General features: G+C 37.7%; 2 protein-coding genes across 2 annotated transcripts; one reads left to right on the top strand and one right to left on the bottom strand.

The window, feature by feature from the left end:
• Positions 1–1,979: 1,979 nt before the first annotated feature.
• si:dkeyp-50d11.2 (calpain-1 catalytic subunit) lies at positions 1,980–14,084 on the top strand. Its single transcript, XM_060890747.1, has 22 exons — positions 1,980–2,350; positions 2,692–2,962; positions 3,121–3,190; positions 3,628–3,746; positions 4,826–4,959; positions 5,200–5,368; positions 5,438–5,521; positions 5,594–5,679; positions 5,797–5,871; positions 6,774–6,934; positions 7,048–7,208; positions 7,801–7,812; positions 8,007–8,218; positions 9,105–9,144; positions 10,250–10,315; positions 10,406–10,463; positions 12,296–12,360; positions 12,475–12,543; positions 12,656–12,734; positions 12,822–12,938; positions 13,634–13,692; positions 13,791–14,084. Exons 2-22 carry the CDS (start codon positions 2,711–2,713, stop codon positions 13,815–13,817), a joined length of 2,115 nt encoding a protein of 704 aa, XP_060746730.1. The 5' UTR covers positions 1,980–2,350; positions 2,692–2,710; the 3' UTR covers positions 13,818–14,084.
• Positions 14,085–14,421: 337 nt separating this feature from the next.
• Positions 14,422–20,754, bottom strand: bbs1 (Bardet-Biedl syndrome 1). Its single transcript, XM_060890746.1, has 17 exons — positions 20,518–20,754; positions 20,117–20,193; positions 19,945–19,979; positions 19,167–19,439; positions 18,788–18,834; positions 18,641–18,679; positions 18,466–18,538; positions 18,090–18,221; positions 17,908–18,014; positions 17,689–17,809; positions 17,339–17,497; positions 16,876–16,945; positions 16,325–16,483; positions 16,058–16,191; positions 15,480–15,614; positions 15,278–15,364; positions 14,422–15,181 (listed from the first exon to the last, which is right to left on the bottom strand). The coding sequence occupies exons 1-17, from the start codon at positions 20,547–20,549 to the stop codon at positions 15,095–15,097; spliced, it is 1,767 nt and encodes a 588-aa protein (XP_060746729.1). The 5' UTR covers positions 20,550–20,754; the 3' UTR covers positions 14,422–15,094.
• Positions 20,755–22,436: the final 1,682 nt, after the last annotated feature.

Consider the following 22,436-nt stretch of genomic DNA (forward strand, 5'->3'; position numbering starts at 1 on the left):
TGTTGGTGTTGCAGCTGCTGCTGCCAAACATTTCTAATCAAAATGTAAGGCACTTTTATTCACCACTATGGATTTTTTCTTGATGCACACAGCATACCGCGTATACATATAACAGTAAACGAAGCACAACCTACACATACAATGTGCACGAGCCGAATAGGCTACATAAATTATAGGTTAAGAGTTCACACTGACAATATACCATTTACACATAAAATTGCACATTGCTCTAATTTTAGCAGTTCCACAGAGCAGCATTAGCACAATGTGTGGAATTATATCAATTATACACGTTGTCATAGGTGCAATTATGCAATGTGTGCAAAATTCCATGTTAAATAGTACAGTGTTAGAGTTATCATGTGTTGCCAAAGAAAGGTGATTAAACAAGGCTGATGATTAACCAGGAATATAACACTGGGAGGAAAAGATTTTCAACCATTTTTACTCTCGCCAACAACAGACCTACCTGACAGCATAATTGCCTGTTTGTTCTGGCAAAATGTGTCCAGGTATATTTAGAAAAGTGCTTTATGAAGCATGTGAACTGCAAGACACAAAATTATAGCCATGCAGCACAGTGCTGTGTTCATGTTGACCTGTTCAGTAACAGATTGGGAATATTAGAACACTAGGGTAGAAGACATGCTGCTTGTTCCACTTAGCTTGACATTCATTGATGCATTACATCTCAGAGGCACTTGCCACCAACCTACCCTTGTTGTTCTGAGAAATGAGTGAGATTTAGGTCATGTGAGGCTATGCTGTCAGGTGACAGTTACTATACTGTAGCCCACTATTGCCCTCTAGTGGGTAAAAATCTGAAATGAGCCCATGCCAACTAGTGTTTCATAACCCCTTAATGACTGATATCATTATTTTCATAATAAACTGCACCACTGCTAATTTAATCTGCAGAGCACTCTACATTTTCCAGATTGCCATTTTTTTCTGTTCCAAGTATTATATATTTGCAGGAGAACTGCTTTCCTTCATTTTCCAGTCATCTAGTGTCAGATGGAAGCAAAATCTAAATTAATACTGTAAGCATCTGTTCTTATATTCTACAGCAGGAGATGCTAAACAGATTAAAGGACCTCCTGATGCCCCTTGAAAGTCCAATGTCAAATGATGGACCTTCGACGTCAGATGGGAAATGTGCAGACATCCCTAAAAAACCCTTTCATCATCATATCTGTGGCTTGGGTAATTTGTTTGATATGGATGCGTACATGGTTGTTTTAAAATGAATGAAAGGATCAACAATGAAATGCAAATTCTAAGCCAAAGAAACTTAAAGAAAGCAATTAAATCTCAGCTTTGTTTTGGTAAGCATGATGCTAGAAGAACTGGTACTTTGTTCCAATCGTTTCGTAACCTACAGACCTACAGTGTGAATTAAGTTTATTTGCCCTGAGTAGAGATAAATACAAAGTATTATTTCTATTAATTGCTAATAGGCTTACATTCCCACTGTTCACAGGTTATGTCACAGCTTTCCAGTTAAAGGGAAACTTATGCTAGTCTTGCTAACCTAATTCTCACGGCCATCCCCCAAAACCACTCCAGAAGATAGGAGGTTATTATAACAGCAAAGAGAACTTAGATCTAGAATGGGATGGATTGGTGTTTATTTAATATTAGAAATAGAATATACTGATGATCAATTTGGAGACGATTTGATCAAATCTTGTCCTTAAAAATAGACTTAGTATCATTGAATGCCATTGAAATATGGGCATGAAATTCCCAAACAAATGTTTTTCACCAATGGGTAAACAATGCTTTATTCAAATTTGATATACATTTTCTTTATGGGAATTTTAAAGCTCCTGAAATAACTGAATTCAAAACGCAAAAGAATTGAAGAACTCCGGAAAGTCTGTATATCTGAAAAACTGCTCAAAGACACGTCCACCGGTCTGCAGTCTGCTCAAAGCTCCTCCTCACTGCAGTCGCCCAGCCCATGAAGAACAGAGCTGACAGCTTATACAGTAAGAGATCAGACCATATGCCTCAGGTGGATAATTTCTTTTAAGTCAAACTAAAACGCCTACTTTTTTTTCTACAGTCATGGTCTGTAGAATACAAAAATACAACTGGGTTACAATTGAAACTGAATTTGGAAGCTTTAGACATGTCTGGGAGGAAGCCAGTTAATCAAATCTGGCAACCCAGCAACTCTAGCAGGCTTGTTTTTTTAGTACCACTGGCACAGGACACAGTGAGCTTGACATTTGGAACAGCTCTTGCGATACAGAAAATAAACTTGATTAAAGATAAGCAATAACCAAGATTTTGATGTCAACTGCAGAGTGCTATCAAGAATATCAGGAGTAGAGCTCTAAAGGTAGGCATTTCATCAGTTTGAGTGGTATTTTACTAGTCTGCTATGTCTACTAGTTAACGATATTTTTCTGAGAGTGTGTGTTAAATGCACTGGAAACAATACTTTAATTAAACTTGTCCTTTAATCCTCCAATCCTTCAATTTTAAATTGAAAATTTTACTTGGCATCATTCCAAACAAATGTGACATACACTCAATACTATAATGGGGTTATGCTTGAGATTATACTTTAATTTATTTTTTAATTAATATAAATTTCCTTACTAACGTATATGTTATATTAATACATTTTGGTACTACATTACATTTGTGGATCTCATTAGTTTTCCATGCCATTCTCAGATTTAATAGCTACTGATCCATGGAGCCTATATATGCCACCGGAGTAGCTGCTCGACTGAGGAGTGAGTGGGACCGCAGTGAAGGTTTAGGTCAGAATGATAGGGCTCTGAAGTTCCTTGGTCAAGACTTTGAGTCTCTGCGTGCCAGCTGCCTTCGAAGTGGCCGTTTATATGAGGATGAAACCTTCCCAGCCCAACCTTCCTCACTAGGATTCAAGGATCTGGCACCGGGCTCTGCCAAAACCAAAGGAGTATGCTGGAAGAGACCCACGGTGAGAGTCTGTAGTATGGAAGCCTCCCACAAGCTGCTTACCTGTGAAGGCTCTGCTGCAGTCTGTCACAGTTTACATCCAAACTACTACAAACCTCATAGATATTCCAGTCACTTTTGTGCCCCATCTGACCAATAGGTCTTCTCTGTGCACTCCAGGAGTTCTGTACTGACCCACACTTCATTGTAGATGGAGCAACTCGCACAGACATCTGCCAAGGAGCTCTAGGTACAGCGCTTCACCCATCATACAGAAAGACTGTATGATTACAAAGAGGTGAAAGATAATTGTTGTTTATTAATGGCAAAAATCCACAAATGAATAAATTCACAAGTGTAAGAGTTAACGGAGCAGTTTGTCATTTTTAAAACCCACTGCTGTCTGTAAGGTGTATCGCAGTAGCAGATTGGCCAAAGTATCTGCATAGGACTATTAGCATATTCAGCATATGTTAATTACAATGTCAATAATCAGTCAACTGTGGGTTTCTCTGAGCCCATGTATGCAGAAAATTTCAGCCTTGAGCCTACCCAGGTGGTATATGTGATGTAAGGGACAGGTTGCCGGTCAAAATTGGGAAGATCTTTATTAGTACCTAGACAAATATTTCTCTTTCAGTCGTCTCTCTTTCTTTTCATGATACCAATTATTACTTTCTGAAACAGGGGACTGTTGGCTGCTGGCGGCCATCGCATGTCTTACTCTGAATGAACCATTACTGCATCGTGTGGTACCTCATGGCCAGAGCTTCCATGAGCAATACGCTGGAATCTTTCACTTCCAGGTAACATGACACAATTTGTCAAGTCACTCCTTCTGCAAACAAAGCTAAAAAAAAAACATGCATCACTCCTTCTGCAAAAACAAAATGCTGATTTACCGCATGGATTTTTCCTTCCCATCCCCCAGAGCAGCATTCAGCTGAACTGCATATACAGTAATTTAACACTCCCTCATGGTTAGCTATATTTACAGGGAGTATTTATGGGGAACACAGATACCCAATCGCCTACAACTCATCAGGCAGTGCAGTGTTTGCTCCCTCTTGACAAATTCCAACAGCATGCATGGGTCTGTGTCACAGACCTGTTTAGCCTATTTAGACTCAGTCATCTGAATAAAACGGCATGGATTGTTCACTGATGTGTGTCAAAGCCTCGCATAGATCAGCAGATGTTAAAGAAGGCAAAGCAGAATTCTATGATAGTCTGCTATGTTTAACAGTACTGTATGATTATTAAACTGGGGATCAATGTCACATTGCTAGTACACTGAGATGTATAATAATATTACAGTAAAAAATGACAAATCATATTAGTAATTCATGTCATGCTTTTCAAACCCATGGACTGTCTGGACAGGATGCATTATAAATACAATTTGGATCAAGGCTAACTGAGTCCGTGTCTATGTTATGAATATTAACAGAGCTACAGTTAATCATGGGAGCCTACTTATCTCCCAAAGCACATAACATGTCATTTTGTCACCTCATGACTTCTCAAAGACCTCAGCGGTATGAGATCCATTGTAGTATGTTCCCACCTGACAGAAGCCAGGGAACGCAGTATGTTGTATGTCCTCTATACCTCCTATTAGCTGAGCTACAGTAGTATGATTGCTCCTGCTGTACAAAATATTGTATTTCTATGCAGTAGACTCTCATTTGTATAGAATTGAATAAATATTGTTTATTCCATGATCCCTTTAAAAAGATATATGGTTTATACACCATGCACTGTATTAGAAAATAATTGTCTTTTGATTTGAATATGAATAATTATGAATAAGATAAAAGAAGAACAACAGGATAAAAAAAATTGACCTGATGTAATAATTAGTGTTCTCACTTCTCTGTTGCAGTTTTGGCAGTTTGGGGAATGGGTTGATGTAGTGATCGATGATCGTCTGCCAGTAAGAGATGGCAAGCTTCTGTTTGTTCACTCAGCTGAAGGGGCAGAGTTCTGGAGTGCACTAGTGGAGAAGGCATATGCCAAGTAAGAGGGATCTGGTGTCATTTTCACTGGGTTCACTAAATACACCAATAGGTGGGAACTGACCTACTGAAAGTGGATAGTTAAATGTTTTTCTTCCAATTATCAGCTGTATTGTTCACTGTCTGGTGAGCTGATTGATTAGATAATTGCTTGATTGTAATTATCAGGAGTATGCATGGGTAGAGGTGTTCCTATTAAAGTGGCCTGTGAGTCTATACTAAATATGTACCTGTGTGACAGGTTGAATGGTTGTTACGAGGCGCTCTCAGGAGGCTCTACCTCTGAGGGGTTTGAAGATTTTACTGGCGGCATTACAGAAATGTATGAACTAAAGAAAGCTCCAGCCAACCTCTTCAGCATCATCCAAAGAGCTGTAGAGAGAGGATCTCTAATGGGATGCTCAATAGATGTGAGTATAGACACGCATTACTTAACATAGAGTGTGTAACATGATTTCTAAAGACTTTCACTCTTTTAGATCACTGGTTTCTTTGACATGGAAGCAGTCACCTTCAAAAAGCTGGTGAAAGGACATGCTTATTCTGTTACAGGAGTAGAGGAGGTGAGCAAGGAAATTGTTAACCGGCATAATCAAAGATTTCTGGTGACTTAATGCTGAACTCTTATTGGTTAGGTGGAATTTAAAGGAAACCTTGTAAAGTTGCTTCGCATCCGGAACCCGTGGGGAGAGGTGGAATGGACTGGAGCCTGGAGTGATAAGTGAGAACGTAGAATAAATGAACACATAAAGACACATGAAGGGCATTGAAAAGTAAAGAAGCTGGAGCAAAAGAAAAATAGATAATGATGTTATTAATTATGCTTTGTACCTTTTAGTTCCAAGGAGTGGAAAGGGATTGACCCTTCCGTAAAGGACCGTCTGCATAATTGCCAGGAAGATGGAGAGTTCTGGTATATTATCAGTGTTTAATTATGCTATAATAAATGAAGTCATATTTGATTTGAATTACAAATAGCTGCGGGGGGCACGGTGGCTTAGTGGTTAGCACGTTCACCTCACACCTCTAGGGTTGGGGTTCCCGCCTCCGCCTTGTGTGTATGGAGTTTGCATGTTCTCCCTGTGCCTCGTGGGTTTCCTCCGGGTACTCCGGTTTCCTCACCCGGTCCAAAGACATGCATGGTAGGTTGATTGGCATCTCTGGAAAATTGTCCGTAGTGTGTGATTGCGTGAGTGAATGAGAGTGTGTGTGTGCCCTGCGATGGGTTGGCACTCCGTCCAGGGTGTATCCTGCCTTGATGCCCGATGACGCCTGAGATAGGCACAGGCTCCCCGTGACCCGAGGTAGTTCAGATAAGTGGTAGAAAATGAATGAGAGTGAGTGAGTACAAATAGCTGCTCTTGTTGTAAGATGCTATTAAACATTTTCACCCACCATTACAGTCTTAGAAAATGGTGGATTAAAACATGACTGGGCATGTTACCTTTCTAATTTATTAATGAACATTAGATCATGCTTTTAATCCATTTGTAGTTACATTTATGCTGTGGAGTGTCCATGAAACACGTAAGTTACTGTTATCACTTACAATATAGCAGCTGTAAGTCATTTCTTATCCCACTCCCTGTTGTTATTAGGAAAAAATCCAGCTTATTATGTTACTGAGAATCCTGAGAAAGAATAAATTCTTCTGCACTGAAAACCTGGAAAAACGAGGAAACTGAACATTAGACACTGGAGGCCCCTCCAGTGGCCCCTTCATGAATGATAAATAAATATCTCCTTATAGAAAACGTGTATTTGTACATAGATTATAGTACATAGTTCATAGTTTCTCTTTCTCTGTCCACACAGGATGTCATATAATGATTTCAAGAAGGAGTTCAGCAGGTTGGAGATCTGTAATCTGACAGCAGATGCACTACAAAGCATGGAGCTGAAGAGGTGGAACTCAACCCTGTACCCAGGGGAGTGGAGGAGAGGCAGCACAGCGGGAGGCTGCAGGAACTACCCAGGTACTAAAACTTCATTATATCAATTATTTTAATCACTTTATTAATCACTCACTTTTCTTATGAAGATTCTAAAAGATAGTGAATTCAGCTTTCATATTTTATTATGAACACAGCAACATTTTGGATCAACCCCCAGTATAAAATCATACTAAAGGACCCAGACAATGAGGGCCAAGATGGCTGCAGTTTTCTGGTGGCGCTCATGCAGAAGAATCGGCGGCTGTTGCGACGAGAGGGCAAGGACATGGAAACGATTGGATACGCCATTTATGAAGTAAGAATTTTATTTTAATTGTGTAATATAACAAATGGAACATAATTTTTAAAACGTCTCGACTGTCCTTGTCAGCGGTTGCTGTAATGACTTTAGTGTTTGTTTTTGTGTGTGTTAATATTGTTTCCCATTTTAACACCCATTATAGATGAATACTATACAACTACATACTGTATGATACATTAACATTACAAACATAAATACAATTGAGCAATTGATGGTCTTGCTCAGGGGCCCAGGAGTGGCACGTGGTAGACCAGGGATTCAATCTTGTAACCTTCCATTCAGTTGTCCAATGCCTTAACCACTAGGCTATCACATTCCTTCATGATGTGATGGCTTCAAAAGCATAAGGAGCTTCTGAGAAGCAGCAATTTGCAATGTGGCATGTGGAATGGCAGAGCACTGGGTAGTTTTGGTGTCTCACAGCTCCAGGGTTCCTGTTTCAGTATCAGTGCTTATTTTACTGATGATTCTAGCATGTTCTGAAACTGAACTTTTTGCTGTTGAGTTCTTGGGTTAGATTAAATCTGTGTATTTACAAACATGTCTGTTTTTATTTCACTAATATTCATTTTTAAATCTTTTATAGGTTCCCAAAGAGGTATGGGTTTGATGCACATCTAAAAATGATGAAGTCATGTCTGATCTAGATCATCTAATCTATGAGCTGTTCGTCAGTGCCTGTTCTGTTCGGGCGCAATACACTGGTTTAAGTTTTTCTCTTGGATACTTTAGAAAGCAGGAATCCATTTGCATGAGGAAAAATCCTCAGAAAGATATGTATTTACTTGGCAGTTTCTGGGCAGCACAGGTGTGCATCTGAAGCGTGACTTCTTCCTCAAAAACACATCCAGCGCTCGTTCTGAGCTGTTCATCAACCTCCGGGAGGTGAGCTCACGCTTCTGTCTGCCTGCGGGGGAGTACATTATCGTTCCCTCCACATTTGAACCCCACAAAGAGGGCGATTTTGTGCTGAGGGTTTTCTCTGAGAAAGCCACAGAATCTGAGTGAGTGATTTCAGTTGTTGTTTCAATCATCATTAAATACACAATTAAAAAATGTGTTGTATGTCAACATGATATTTATTGAAGAACATGTGAACTAAATCAGGGGGGCACGGTGGCTTAGTGGTTAGCACGTTTGCCTCACACCTCCAGGGTTGGGGGTTCGATTCTCGCCTCCGCCTTGTGTGTGGAGTTTGCATGTTCTCCCCGTGCCTCGGGGGTGTCCTCCGGGTACTCCATTTTCCTCCCCCGGTTCAAAGACATGCATGGTAGGTTGATTGGCATCTCTGGAAAATTGTCCATAGTGTGTGATTGCGTGAGTGAATGAGAGTGTGTGTGTGCCCTGCGATGGGTTGGCACTCCGTCCAGGGTGTATCCTGCCTTGATGCCCGATGACGCCTGATATAGGCACAGGCTCCCCGTGACCCGAGGTAGTTCGGATAAGCGGTAGAAGATGAATGAATGATTGAATGTGAAATAAACCATGTTACCCATAACTATGGGCCTCATTTACAACACATTTAGAAATGTTTGCAGAAATGTATTAGAAAAATGTATAAATCTTAGAGAAAGCCGGTCATCTACAAACAACACTCTCACTCATCCTTCTTTCGTATAAGACATCATTTATTTTGTCGTAATTAAATGTCCAGCCTTATTTGACTAAATTTGTTGATTTGTTTATGATTCTTTCAGATATTCACATGAAATAGCTGAATGTCACAATATTGGCGTTATATTTAAGCTTGAAACTGAATTAAATAATAATAACTTGAAGCAGCTCAGTTAAGGTTTATATAAACAAGTCTTGTGGGTCAATTTACACAAACTCAGGAGCTCTCAAATGTTCGTAAAATTTATTTTCATTAATGCTGTCTGTCTTTTGAAGGGAGCTTGATGACGAGTTTTCTGCAGATCTACCAGATGATGTAAGTGGAATTTTCAACGCAGAAAAAACCCAAATCCACACAAAAGTCCCGCTGATATCGTTATTTTGATGTACTATTGCCCTGATTATGATGATTGTAACCTATCTGGATTATTATACATTATAGTGACTCAAGTTCAAGTTCACTTCATTTATATAGCACATTTAAAACAGCCATAGGACTGACCAAAGTGCTGTACAATAAAAGAGTGTTAGTAAAAATACACAGAAAAAAAAAATGATACTAAGACAAGAGATAATGAAAGCAAAATAGAATTAAACAATATAATATTACACACTAAAACACTAAAACAAACAATAATAGAACAATTAAAAGAAAACTATGGATATGCCAAGGAAAAGAGATATGTTTTTAAAAGGGACTTAAAAATGGACAGAGAGGGTGCTAATCTTAACTCTATTGGCAAATCATTCCAAAACCGAGGCCCAATCACTGAAAAAGCTCGATCCTCTCTACGCTTAAGTCTTGAAAAGGGAACAGTGAGGAGGTTCTGGTTGCCTGATCTTAGGCTTCTGGAAGGAGAGTAAGGATGTAATAGTTCAGATAAGTAAATAGGAGCTTCATTATGCAAGGACTTAAAAACAAATAAAAGTATTTTAAAAACGAATTCTGTATTCAATAGGCAACCTCAGAAGAGGGGTAATGTCATCGCTTTTACGCTTTTTTGACTCATCACAAGCAATTGATTAAATACTGTTAAAAACCTGCTTGATTGGTGAAACAGCTTCTTATATTGCTTATAAACCCGGAATTTATTTATTATTTAAAAGTATACTTGATTAGTTGGATCCGATCATAATCATATTGGGTCGTTTTGTGATTTTTATATTTGAAGAAATCGATTCTATTTATTTGTTAGATTTTTATAGATTGATATTGAATTTCTTGAATTTCCTAGGGGATCGATAAAGTATTTATCTGTCTCTATCTAATTGATTTATGAATCTCTCATGATAGATCGCGTCATTCATTTGCTTTCTCATGTCTGTTCTATGTAAAGCAATTTAAGTTTATTTGAGTTTGAACTGAAATTTTAAAAAAAATGTGCTATCTAATTAATAATGACTATTTTTGACTACTGTAGCCTGTACTACAGGAGAGTGAGATTGATGAAGGATTCAAAGCTCTTTTCTTCAAGCTGGCTGGAAAGGTGAGCTGAGGAAAGTAGACTTCTGACTTTGAGTCATGAGTTTTCTGACATGTTATAACCTCTTTTCTATATTCCTGTCTTGGTTTGTAGGAAATGGAGATTGACATTCCAAAGTTGCAGGTGATTCTAAACCGCGTCGTGAGCAAACGTAAGCACGCTTAAGTGTCTTCTTTGGCAAATGTGTTATAGGACAAAGCAATGTTTTGCATTAGAGCCTCTTTTATTGGGGCTACTTGTAGTCTACTTGTTGTGGGGTGTACTCATTTTTGCATCACCCTAATATGAGTTAAACTGAAAAATGTGTATTTTAAATTAAATTATTAACTTTACTTTCATGTTATAAGTTAAACAGATGTTATATCAAACTTAGTCTTGTCAACATTTAGGACAATTGTTTTGTGTTCATTGAGATATGATTTAGAATGTTACTTTTTAAAAGAGGTGTACTCATTTACGTTCAGCACTGTATATAGTCAACTTAATGGACCAAAATAAACATGCAATTATTCACATTTTTCAAAAAAGAATAAAAAAAAAAAAAAAAAATTAAAAAGGAAATATATTCTTGCACAAACTCACATTAACTCTTTGCTTATAGTAGACTCTGGCCTATTTTAGACCCTGACCTAGGAAATTGTGCTGACCTGTTAGTTCCTTAGGGGCTCTTGGCTGCTTAATTCCAATTGACTACAAACCGAAAAGAAAAGACATTATTTACATTTACATTATTTACTGTCCAGTGTCACCTAAGACAAGGTCAGAGAGGCTAGATTGAGATGGTTTGGACATGTACAAAGGAGGGAGATGGTTATATTGGTAGAAGGATGTTGGAGATGGAGCTGCCAGGTAAAAGGTCAAGTGGAAGGCCAAATAGGAGATATATGGATGTGTTAAATGAGGAAATAAAGTGAATTGTTGTGAGAGAAGAGGATGAAGAGGATGGAGTTAGGTGGAAACAGATTATTCGCTATGGCTACCGCTAACGGGATCAGCCAAAAGTAGACGACTGTCCAGTGTCACCCAAATGAGGATGAGGTTCCCTTCTGAGTCTGGTTCCTCTCTAGGTTTCTTCCTCTTATGACATTGAATTTAGCATGAGGATGGAATATATTGTATATGTATATAAATATTAGGGATGAGCGAGGACAGCATTATCTGTATCTGTATCCGTATCTGTTAACCATATGAATTATCTGTATCCGTATCCGTACTCGGAGTGGGTGGCTTGTCTTGAAATGGGCGGGGCTTTAACCGGTAATAATTAATTTGTAATATTTATAACACTAGCTTACTACCTTTATGTTTTTATGAAATACAGCAAAAACGTGTCAGACACTCAGTGTCTGGTCACAGGTTAGAGACAGCTGAAGGTTTTAAAAAGAAAAAAAATCTCCGACAGGCAGAGACGCAATGCGAGTCGCATTCTACCAAGCAAGCACCACGTCTGAACGAACCCACGTTTACCAGAACTCTACTGGTTAGTAAGTACGTATTATTAACGTTACAACCCGAAGTAAAAAGCTGAAGAAACCCTAAACGTTAACGAAAAAGACCCGCGAACCCGAGAGACTGAGGGAGAGACAGAGAGCTGTTCTGTGTGTGACTGTGAGTGAGCAGAGCGAGACACAGCAAAACAGTACATCTGTATGTGTGTAGGGGAGGGGCGCTGTGACTAGCCTATCACAGAACGCTGACACAATCAGCTACCCAATGATGATTTTCATTCAATCCGAGCACAGATATTGACTCGTATTACTCGTATAATACTCGTACTCGGCAGAAGTGCTTTATCCGTAACGGATACTCGTTTCAGCCGAGTATCCGGCTCATCTCTAATAAATATATTTTGTCTTTTCTCTTAAAAAAGAGAAATTTTGAATTTGGTGGTAGGTACTGGATTGTTTTAATTACAGGAAATCTTTATGTGATTGATCTTTGAAACGGGCAGAACTGTGTGGACCCTCTTGCTTCTCTTTATAGATAAGGACTTAAAAACAAATGGTTTTGAGAAGGAGGCCTGCAGAAGCATGATTAATCTCCTGGATGTATCCTTTCACTTCACTTGTCTGTTCATTTCTTTGAATATTTTGCACTATAGAGTAGAAGCTTTCCTGTAGTACCAAAAATTTCTATACATTGCCTTGACATGGCTCGTGCAGACAACCGGTAAAGGAAGACTGGGCTTAACAGATTTTCACGTGCTTTGGGAGAAGATTAAACAATATCTTGTTAGTAATAATTACTCCTTGTATGAAAACACAAACTGGTTTTCCATCTCATTATCTTCTTTGTTTACAGTTTTTTTTCTCTCTTTTTTATGAATACTCTGAAAACTATCAGACTGTGTTTAGAGAATTTGACTTGGACAAGTCAGGCACCATGAACTCCTATGAAATGCGCCTGGCTTTAGAATCCGCAGGTACAAACACCTCACTATACAAAAGTGCTTTATAGTAATAATAATTGTAAAAATGAACAGTACTTAAATGTCTGTTCCATTTGTCAGGATTCAAGCTGAGCAACCACATTTTCCAGCTAATAATCTTACGCTACGCGAAGCCAGACATGAATGTGGACTTCGACAGCTTTGTGAATTGTCTGATCCGCCTGGAGAGCATGTTCAGTGAGTGCTTATACAAACAAACCTCATAAATGCTGTATTATATATATATATATATATAATACAGCATATATATATATATATGAAGTAACAAATAAAACATAACAGGACATGCTGCTACTGGATAATAACCAGCGACTATGATGCTTGTACTACTTCAAAGCTGATTATCCTGATTATACTGTAACAACATTTCCTGAAATGTTTTATTCCTCTTACACAACAGCAGTCTGGTGTTGATTTATTTATTAAAGAATGACATGAAATAAATTTTAGCCATAGTTACATTCAATGTGGTGGAATTACATTCAATGTGTGTTAAAATATAACAGTATTATAACACTGTTTTTTTTTGTTTTTTTTGAAGGTAATAACAAAAGTAATACGGTTTGTTTTGTTACAGATTTACTGTACACTAGTGATGACACTAGACACTCTTTTTAAAAAAAAATGCTAACAAAAAGATTCAGCATATTGATGATTACACGTTAGCATCTGCCATGCTACTAAATAAATAAAGACCTTGTAATCAATTAAATTTAAGCATTTAATTGCACTGTGGTATAAGACAATTCTAAAATAACCTATTGTCCAAATAGCAGAATGTATTCATGATATATATATATATATATATAAAATGTATAATATGTTTTAGACTTTTGCTGATTTCTATTGTTCCGGCTCTATATTCTCCCCAGAGACATTTAAAGCCATGGACACAGATGCAGATGGAGTGGTGTCTTTCAATTTCTCCCAGGTTTGTCCATTTGCTCATTTAATTTAATTACATGACAATTACCACACAAAAGTTCTTTTTTATTTTTTTAAAACTTTTCTATTTCTCCCTTCTTTCAGTGGATCTCCCTTACCATGTTTACATAGCCATGTTTTACTTTTCCACTGCACTTAAATCTTAAGCATGTCAAAGATTGTGCATTTGAACCTTTAAGAAGTTATGTGAAAAATCTTCTGCCTGCATTACAAACAGCTTGTGTACTGAGCTGCCTTAACTTGAACCGATTCTTCTGTGAAACGCTGAACTCATCTGCATTTTTTTTTTTTAAATAATCAAAATAACTCATTAATTAATCCAGTTTTCTAACAGTTATGGTGCTTATTTTGTCTTTCTCTGAAGAGCAACTACTTCTTGAAATGAATAAATCATAAAGTATGTTCTTCTTGTATTTTCTGTTGTCCTAGTTAGACAAGGATGAATCTGTAAATACTGGATATTCTGTATTAACCAAATGGCTAATCAGGGGTGTAATGTAACACGGTGTGCACAAGTCATGCCATCCGCCACTGATCTATTCTTAACACTCAAACAGCAGTACAACCCATAGTCAGATGTTGTGTCCAAGTTCCCTTAACATATGTGTGTCAGCTGGTGAAACCCCATCAGATGTCACTCGGTTCTTGAAGTTCTTGAAATCAACCGATCATTAAAATGTACGCATTCACACGAGGTGACAGAAAACTGAAAATATAAATTTTACTCTTTCGATTTATTCCATTAATCATGTCAGCAAGACATTATTAGGCTTAATAAATAACATACACTCCCTAACTCGTTTATCGGAATCACCTGCTCATACATGCAATTATCCACTCGGCCAATCGTGTGGCAGCAGCATCATGCACGAGATTATAATTTAAATCCTTTTAGTTAATAATATTCACATTAAACAGTATTTTAGAATTTATAGGGTAGTGGAAAAACCAAACTGGGTTCAACAGAAAAGTGGACACAGGTTTAACATAACTGAAAAAAGATTTTTCCTATTTATCCATGATTGAATTACATGAATGTGCAGATGATCCTAATAAAGGGGTTAGTGAGTATATTTACAAAAATACAAATACAAATTATGATACTGTATTACTGTAAAAAAGCCATTAGATACACACACACACACACACACACACACACAATCAAAGCAGCATTTTACATTGAATCTCTGGTGACTGCAGCAATCACATCAAAACTCCTCTTTCAGATTTAATCTAAAGCTTCTAGGTCCAGCACAAGCGTCTCTGATCCCCTGTACTGAGAGGCTCTTCAGTCTCTGCGGCATAACGGCTAAGCCCTGCCTTTACCCACACACAGCATCACGCTCATCCAGCACTAGTGCACACACAGGTCATCTTGTCAATAGCTTCTAGTTCATTGCCAGTCCTTCACTTACAGGCATGTTAATGTGTGCAGTGAGTAGCGGGCTGCTCTTCCCTTCTTTCAGCACAAACACCTGCAGCATATAAAGATGTCCGCATTCCCAAATGTGCAAAAAGTATATATTCATCATAATACTTCTGAGACTAAAGAGAAAAAATGAAAATCTCACTTTAATGATGTCAGAAATCCCTTTATCACTCAGACACTCCACAAAGGTGTCAATGGGGTAATTTAGTCCTGGAACCAGCAGGGGGATCTACAGACACAGCACAAATAAGGCATGGTGTAATTGTTCTGCTCCTCCAACTAATTACACACTACTTCATAGAAAATTGATTTAAAAAAGTGAATAAATAAAGATAGTAGCTTACCTTAAAAAAGGCTGTCCTCATACTGTACAAATTCTCATCATACAGGAAACTAATTGCTAGGTTCATTACAGGGCGACACGCTGCAGTGTTCTGGATGTTCAGAGTGAGTTTAAAGGACGGGCCTAAGCCTTGAACCTTTACAATATAATAAAAAATAAATACATAAAAAAAAAAAAAAAAAACACAAGTGTTTAAATTGCAGTTTGCTTACTATTCATGCCACATTCAAAACAAACAAAGAAAATGTTTATAAAATGTTCTACCAAAGATGTCAATCTTCATTCAGTTCTTTTGTTTTAATTCATTTATATCTAATTTCTATTAAAAGCAAAACGAGTCTAAATGGGCTAGGTCTGTTGGGTTTGTCAGCTAAAAGGCAAATATACAAAACGGTGAGAAATTTAAGGAAAAACCGCAGCAGGTTCTGTTATATTGTGGTATGGACAAGCTCATTGATTGTTTAAATGAAAATGCTAAAATAAAATGTGTTCTAAAAAGGTTGACTGGTTAAATGGATAGAGGCATAGATATTTAACTGGTAACTGGAAAACAGCTACCATGATTGTGTTTACACTCACCACCGCATTCATCTTTAGAGGTTCTGTCAAGCTGGCTGACATCGGAGCGAGGCTGGACTCCAGGGCTTTGACGTAGGCTCTGGCTGCAGCTAGCCGCAGCCTGCTCAGGTCCATTTGAAAAGCTCTGTGCATAGCTTAACAACAGAACACAGACAATATTGTTTCTATATTTCAAACCAATATCATTTATACAGCATGAACCATTGCTGTGAATTATTATAAAACTCTTCAGTCTGGATGTGTGTGTTTTAAGGTGGCTGTACATACCGACAGCATTCTCCCTTTCTCTCATTGTCTGGTCAACATAAAGCTTTGTTTTCTTGGGCACGTTTAGTCGGATGCTCTGGGCTACTGGGGGACCAGAGATGGAGTCCCTGTCATCAAACACAGCTGTCCTCTTCAGGATTTTAACAATCAGACCACCTCCTGGACAACGTAAAAGAAATACATTCAATGCAGTAAATAAACTACAGTAGATGAAGTTAAATGCACAATATTATATCATTACATATACTAGGGCTAATTCATTATGCACACTACATCTAACGTGTTTCATGTTTTGTTACATTAAACATTGAACATAACTATAAACTGATGAAATGTAAATGTCAGTTTTAAAGAATTGAAAAAATGTAGAAGGAATAAAACACTTAATGACTTGATGTTATAGGAATGTAATTAACATGAGCGTGGAAACTACATCACATCAACCTGTTGTTGATTATTTTCCTCTTACAGAATGCCCCATTGTGTTTTATCTCTTACATACAATTCTTTGTTGTTTTTGTTGTTGTTGTTTTTTAGCCTTTATACAGCACCTTTGGTGGTCATGATTAGCGTGCCATCCTCACGACCATAACGGCCAAAACAAATGCTGGTCACCACATCCTGTAAAACAAAAACGTAACACACGACAGGTCTTTCAGTTGAGGGTAGTTCAGCTTATAAAACATGAAATTGCGCAAACAAAAATATGGTGTGATAAATGGGGACTCATTATGCTGCATTAATAAGTAATATGTTGTAACAAAAGCAAAAAACTTTAAAAAAAAAAATATACAATTTTTTTTATAATAATTCAATAACACAGTATATCCTAATAATAATGAGGAACAAAACATTGGGTCTCTTCCGTAGAATAATGTGTGTATTTACATTGCTTGAAACATTTAAGAGTGAAATATAGTCTTTACAATAAATTGTGAAACAAGTCCATTTCACGTACGAGAGCTGTAATGTACTGTAATGTCACAGCCTTCGTGACTGTTTTATGCATTTTACCGGCGTTTTGAAGGTGCTGACTACGTTCTTGTCCCGGTACACATGGACCTCACAGTTGGCCAGAGCCACCAGTATGGCCTGGAAGCCCCGTGTGGGCAAGTCCAGAAGGGCCATAGTGGTTACTGGAGCAGGCAGATAAGTGGTCCAAAGCTTCTTCCCCTTTTAAAAAAAAATCAAACAAAAAAAAGTCAATAAACTGTTGATATAGTTCGTAGTTATACAGCTAGTAGCACGTGATTAGCATTTACATTCCTTTACATTACAATGAAACGTTTCGGTGCTTGTTTTACTTTTAAAGAGAAGCTCTGGGTGACGGATAAATCTATCAGTGTGTGTGTTCATAGTGAGACCTTCTGAGTGAAACTCTGCATAGTCTCCTGAGCACAGCCCACCACTACATTCTTTCCCATCCTGACCAGCCCAACAGGGTGAGAGGACAGCTCTATGCAGTACTTGGGCTTCTGCGAGTCTCTGTAATGAAAACATGTCCAATGCAGTACGTGATCAGTTTGATGCACTAATTTGTGCTGCACTGCACTGCTGCAGATCACAACAACATGCTCACATACCTGCGCAGTATATAGATGTTCCCATTGCGACAGGCTACAATGATTCTGAACTCTATGTCAAACTGACCGGTCACATCCATTAGTGTCGGAACACTGGGAAGGGACATCTGCAGACATGAATATCATTTTTAAACTTCTCCAACACTTTGGAAAAACTGGTGTAAGGAAACTGGATTACTTACTTTTGAGAGAATGGTAAAGGCTTCTGGGTCCAAGATATAAACATCTTGACTTTCTGTGCCAATAACCAGACAGCTGACTGCATCGTCATCCGCCATGTTCTTCTTCAGTGTCGCTATGCATGTAATTACCGTCTAAGAAGAGATAAAAATATTATACACAGTGGGACTTATTCTTTAAAAGGTGCGTCCGTTTACTTATTGACACTAATTTAATGGATTCAAGGCGGATTTGTTCATATAGTATTTCCAACATGTTCTCTAATTTGCTCTCATTTCGAGTCAACTTTAAAAAAACTAAAAGTCAGTGTCTGTATGTTCTGTATCTACATAACTGTGTGCGTATGTATGTGTTTGTGTGTAAGGTGAGAGTTGTCACCTGTCTGCGTATAGGCTGCTCTTTGTGAAGGTTAACATAAGACTCCATTTCCTGTGGTTCAAGCGTGAGGAATCTAAAACATAATGCAATATTAAAAGCAGAATTCAAAATTCTTCCGAACTGATGATGAAACAGTTAAGAAACTGTGTAAAAACTTCTTTGTGTAAAATGTTACCGTAACGATCTGACTGAGAGTGGGATGTCAGCCTTATCTCTAATGAACAGAAGGGAAAATGTTGAAAAAGCATTTTTTCACCAGCATGACTGTCTTTTATTGAGTAAGTGAATGACAATGTGCAAACTGTACAGTTAGGGAACTTACCTTATACCCTCTAACATTTCTTTTAATGTCAGTGGGTCAATCATATCCTTGGGAGACAAGGCAACACAGGATTTATGTTTTAACCAATCAAATAATGACAAGCAAAATTCTCAAAAATAAGTCTAGGAGTGTACACATGGATCAGATGATAATTCTAGAAAATGAGTCAGGATAATCTACTATATGTGGGTATATTAAAGCTTACCAGAGACAAGAATTCTGACTTACTGTATTTCTCAGAATCTGAATTATTAATTATTATAAGTTATTATCTGTGTGATGCTCAGTGTCCACATATTCTTGCATAAAAAACTATTGATACATGATTTACATTTACATTTCCAGCATTTAGCAGACCCCAGCTGGAAGCCTTACTCACCCCTCTAGCCTGATTCCATACATCCTGCTCCAGGAGGTTGACCTCCAGAGTGGGCAAAGTGAACTTGAAATAGGGCCGTAGGTTCTTATAGATATAGATGAAGGGGCCTGAAGCCACAGCAATGGCAGGGGTGCGAGGTTCATGTTGGTCCATGAGGAAAGACACCAGACCAGTGGGCAAGTCCAGTAAGGTGTTCTCACTGAGCAGCCCAGTGCCTCGGTACACCTTCAGCTTCATGTTGCTTGCTCCTGTACCCAGATCACCCACCACCAGCTATCATGCATGCACACACACATGAACACACACAAACATCAAATGAAATAAGAAAAGCATGTGTGTGTTAAACGTGAAAAACATTGCACTAGAATCAGTTGATACACAGATGTTTTGAAAATACTTAAACCTGACACCAACAAACATGCCATGGTCACTTTAATATCAGATTCTCCCCATTCTGATGTCTGATGTAAACACGATTTTATTCTACATAATGGAATGACTGGATAATTGTATGAATGTTCCTAATAAAGTGGACAGGGAGTATTTTAGCCTTTCCAAAGGGGGATTTCTTACCCAGTGAACCAGTAGGAACTATCACTGTGTCTATAATTGATATTTATCAAATCACATCCATGTGAAATGTAAATGTAAATTAGTTTATATGGTAGGTTGAATTGATTAAAAGGCTAATGACTGACTACAAGGTGCATTATAATACATATAATATATATCTTAGGGCATGCACATGGAATGAAAATGGACGAAGACACAATCTCACCTTGTTCTCACCATCTCCATGCAAATCTGCGAGAGCTGGGAAGGAGATATTAGTATTATTAGTCATGTTTGGTTCGAGATTTTGGGTGGTCGTGTTATTGGTTGTGTTTTAAGTGAAATTATTCTACAATCCTATAAACGAATAAATTGAATGAACTTAAACATTCACTCACTGATGCATGAAGAAAATGTATATAAATTAGCCACTGGATCATAATGTGCATCAAGCCATTTGGAACTGGACAATGCACTGGAAGAAAAAAGGGGGAAAGACCATGCAACTTTCTCTCAATACTTCAATACAGGATGAATTTACAAAACACCTTTTGTTTGCTAACTTTGGAATAGCAAGTAGCTAACATTTAGCTAAGTGCAACAAAACTGCTAACCAAACCATTCGTTTTATTTATTAGATTAGCTGGCTATTTTCGTAAACAGGAATACTGACAGTACTATTTCTGACATATAACTACCCACCTATGCATATCAATAAACTCATGATGCTAACAGAAGTAGCTACAGACGCTGTAAATGAATCTAGATTAGCCAAGCAGCTAACCAGCTACTAACTAACCTGTCTTTCATCTCCACTGGAACTGACGACATGCTGGCTGTTATTTTTAAGCGTAAGCTATCTGTGATGTATGAATTTCGAGCAGACAATAATAAAATCACAACAATAATAATAACTAGCAAGCTAAAGCTATGACTGTAATCCTTAGATCGGCTTTCCACGTTTCCATAGTAACAGCCAGGGAGGCGCGTGAGCGTACAAATCCTATCAGTGGACTTCTCGCCTCAAGCTGCGCCTCCTCGCTGCGCAGGCGCTGTAGAACAGCTGAATCGCTTGTTTTGATTCGTACGTCATTAGCGAATCACTTTGTTGCGAATCATCTGAAGTTGCTGCAAAGTTTGGCAGTTTAAAAGTTTCACCATATCAACAATTAGACTTTTCAACAATAGAAAAGAGCAAAAGAGCAGCCCATAGTTTAACTCACAAGAAGTGTAAAGAAAACCTACATTTGAACATTATACAATAACACTAAGGAATGAATCAATACCATATTTTCAGAGTTGTTTTTGTTTCTCTTAATACCAATACTGAGACATAAATTAACTAAAAATATAAAAATAAAAACTCAAGAAAGCACAGGATGTCCTTAACTTTCAAACATTTGGTCAAAGGGTCAAGTTTTACTTGGATCATAACGACCAGTATTAGGATTTCTGTTTGTTAGCATTGGATTCATCTCTTGATTAATAATCAACTCAGAACATTAGCGGTGTTGATGTTTCTTGATGCAGCAAGTCAAATTTATTCATGTTGTCTTGAGGAAACCGGGCAGCACTGAAGTCTTAACCCATGCTAAACAAATTCAGTGTAATTTATAAAAATAAGTACAAATGTTGTATGTCATGGTATTGCATAAGGAGCACACTGTGACTGTAAGGCAAATGTTACAGAACTCACGTAATGTAGTTACAAACCAATCATAAGTGTACAGAGGCATAACAAAAATAAAAAAAACTTCTCAGATCCATGCTGTCTTTCCCAGATTACTATAAATGAATCAGAAAAAGACTTGAGAATAACAGAGATGTGTTTACTTGGCAGTGGCTATGGTGAAACTAATCCTGTTTAGTCACAGTTTAACAGAGGTCATTGACCAACAACTCACTGACTTCATTACCTGATTAGCAGCACTGTTTTACCCCTCAAGTTACAGGACAAACAATGTAAAAACATGGGAAAATCCCATTTAAACAATCCACTCCAATTACATGTGTAAACCGATGCTACCTATGGAAAAACAAATGTTTCTGGAGAATAAGTTAATAGTAAGTTACTTACAGTGGAAATGAGTTACTTACTTTTATTTCAGTTTATTACATTGACTCTAAAACAACCACTGATTAATTCACTCAGTTCTGTTGTTTAAATTTCACATACTTTTATTAGGTCATACAAATATTTAAAATGATTATATGTTGTTATCTGTACAGAGTGTGTTAGCACATTTGAGTGCAAGCAATAGCCACTATACAGTAAGTGAGGAAATCACACTATTGCTGACAAATGTTTTAAAAGCATTTTAGTGCCATTTATGAATTTGCTATGTTAAGTATTTCACTAGCTTTTATACTAAAAAAAAACATTATGGTAAAAAACATTATGGTAAAGAGTATAGCATTCTCTGGCATGCTTTCTTTCATCAGAAGGAAATAAACAGGGCAATGTACCATGAGATGTGGGTGTTGTAGTGATAGAACATGTTTCTAGACAAATTAAGTTTTTTGGACGAAGACCATTTAAAAGACATGTGTTAGGAGCATACAATTGACTAGAATACCTTTGTATGCTGTATTATTACCATTTCTCTTCACTGGAACTAAGGGGCAGAAACATGTTCTATCACAATCACCCACATGCACAAAGCGAGGTCCAACATTGTTTTTCCAAAGGTTGGTGTGGAAGAACTCAAGTATCCTCAT

This window comes from Tachysurus vachellii, chromosome 17 (assembly GCF_030014155.1).
Source record: "Tachysurus vachellii isolate PV-2020 chromosome 17, HZAU_Pvac_v1, whole genome shotgun sequence".
NCBI lineage: Eukaryota > Metazoa > Chordata > Actinopteri > Siluriformes > Bagridae > Tachysurus > Tachysurus vachellii.